General features: G+C 43.8%; 1 protein-coding gene across 1 annotated transcript in view; it reads right to left on the bottom strand.

Annotated features, from left to right (window-relative positions):
* Window positions 1-1,453, bottom strand: part of Ttc29 (tetratricopeptide repeat domain 29) — a 225,708-nt gene that overhangs the window by 138,279 nt on the left and 85,976 nt on the right. The window contains exon 8 of the mRNA XM_005345375.3: window positions 1,007-1,092. Within this exon, the coding sequence (XP_005345432.1) occupies window positions 1,007-1,092 (86 nt within the window). The remainder of the gene's footprint in view (window positions 1-1,006; window positions 1,093-1,453) is intronic.

Raw genomic sequence — 1,453 nt, 5'->3', positions numbered from 1 at the left:
TTAGGTCCTGCAGGAACACATGTGTCTTCTCGGCTGGCCACAATGCATTAGCTCCTGCAGGAACGCATGCGTCTTCTCGGCTGGCCACATTGCATAGCTCCTGCAGGAACGCATGCGTCTTCTTTGCTGGCCACATTGCATTAGCTCCTGCAAGAACTCATGCTCTTGGTAGTTTGTCTGCTCTCCGAGCACCAGAACAGAGCTTTGCCAAACACTTGTCACTGACCACAAAATTTGAACGGAAGAATCATCGAGGAAAAGTTGTGCTTTCTATGATGACCAGTTTCATGGGAGCTAGAAAATGACACGTGACCCAAATATACAAATCCTGCTTAACATAAAGATCTAAAGGAGTCAATGAGATTCCAAAGCTCGGTATTAAACCTGTACTATACAAAGTAAGGTAAGTGCATGGGATGTAAATGGTTAAAAAGCTATGTTTGATAAGCATTGCAGATAGCACGAGGAAAGAAACCCGACTTAATTATAATAAAGAAAGCACGGCTCTTTCTGTCTGTGTCCCATCCAAACAGAGCAGGCCCAGGGATGAACTATGTAAGCACTAATTCTGTCATGGAGTAAGGTGTGTTGAAGATTGGGACTATCAGCCTCTTGCTGAAGCACCCCCAGACCCAGATGAGTGCAAATATCACTCCTGTTTAACAGGCACATATGCTCAAAATGAATTATCCCAATTCACCTCATAAAATCACTGTGCCTTACTGCTCCATCTTCTTTCATCTGAAACCACTTTTCCCTTGCTCTGGACGAAGCAGAGTAGAGGGTCATACTACTCAGTGCATGGGACCTCCCATACCTTACAGCGTTTCATAGTAGTCGGCCATCACTCACCTTTGAAGACCAATAGATCCCACTTTTACATCCTTCTAAGAGACTGATATTCAGTTTAGATCTCGATAAATAGGTGCTCTGATGTCAGACCCAAGCCATCTCTTCTGACCTTATGATAGCGTCATGTTATAAAATGACGTTCACTGTGACTTACTGTGAGAGCAGTTTCATATTCTCCAGCAGCCAAGTAGGCTGAGCCTAGGTAGAGAGCAGCTTCTCCTTCCATGCTCCTGTCATTTCCTGAAGTGGGGAGGTAGAGAAGTCACCAAGGTATTTGGGGACAGAGTCACCACACAGACCCAAACCATCGTCAGTCAATACAACGGTCACTCTTTTAAAAGCTTACACACATGGCTGGAGAGATGACTCCGTGGTTGAGAGCACTGGCTGCTCTTCCAGAGGTCCTGAGTTCAAATCCCAGCAACCACATGGTGGCTCACAACCACTTATAATGGGATCTTCTCACATAAAGTTGTAATGCAGATAGAACGCTCATATACAATAAATAAATAAATCTTAAAAAAACTTGTACATATACCAATGATCTTTGAGACTAACCTTCATTTAAAAAAAGGCTGTGTGTGTGTGTGTGTGTGTGTGT

The sequence above is a fragment of the Microtus ochrogaster genome, chromosome 4, assembly GCF_000317375.1.
Source record: "Microtus ochrogaster isolate Prairie Vole_2 chromosome 4, MicOch1.0, whole genome shotgun sequence".
In the NCBI taxonomy this organism is placed as follows: Eukaryota; Metazoa; Chordata; class Mammalia; order Rodentia; family Cricetidae; genus Microtus; species Microtus ochrogaster.
The sequence above is the reverse complement of the archived record's forward strand: the minus strand, read 5'-3'. Positions and strand labels throughout refer to the sequence as shown.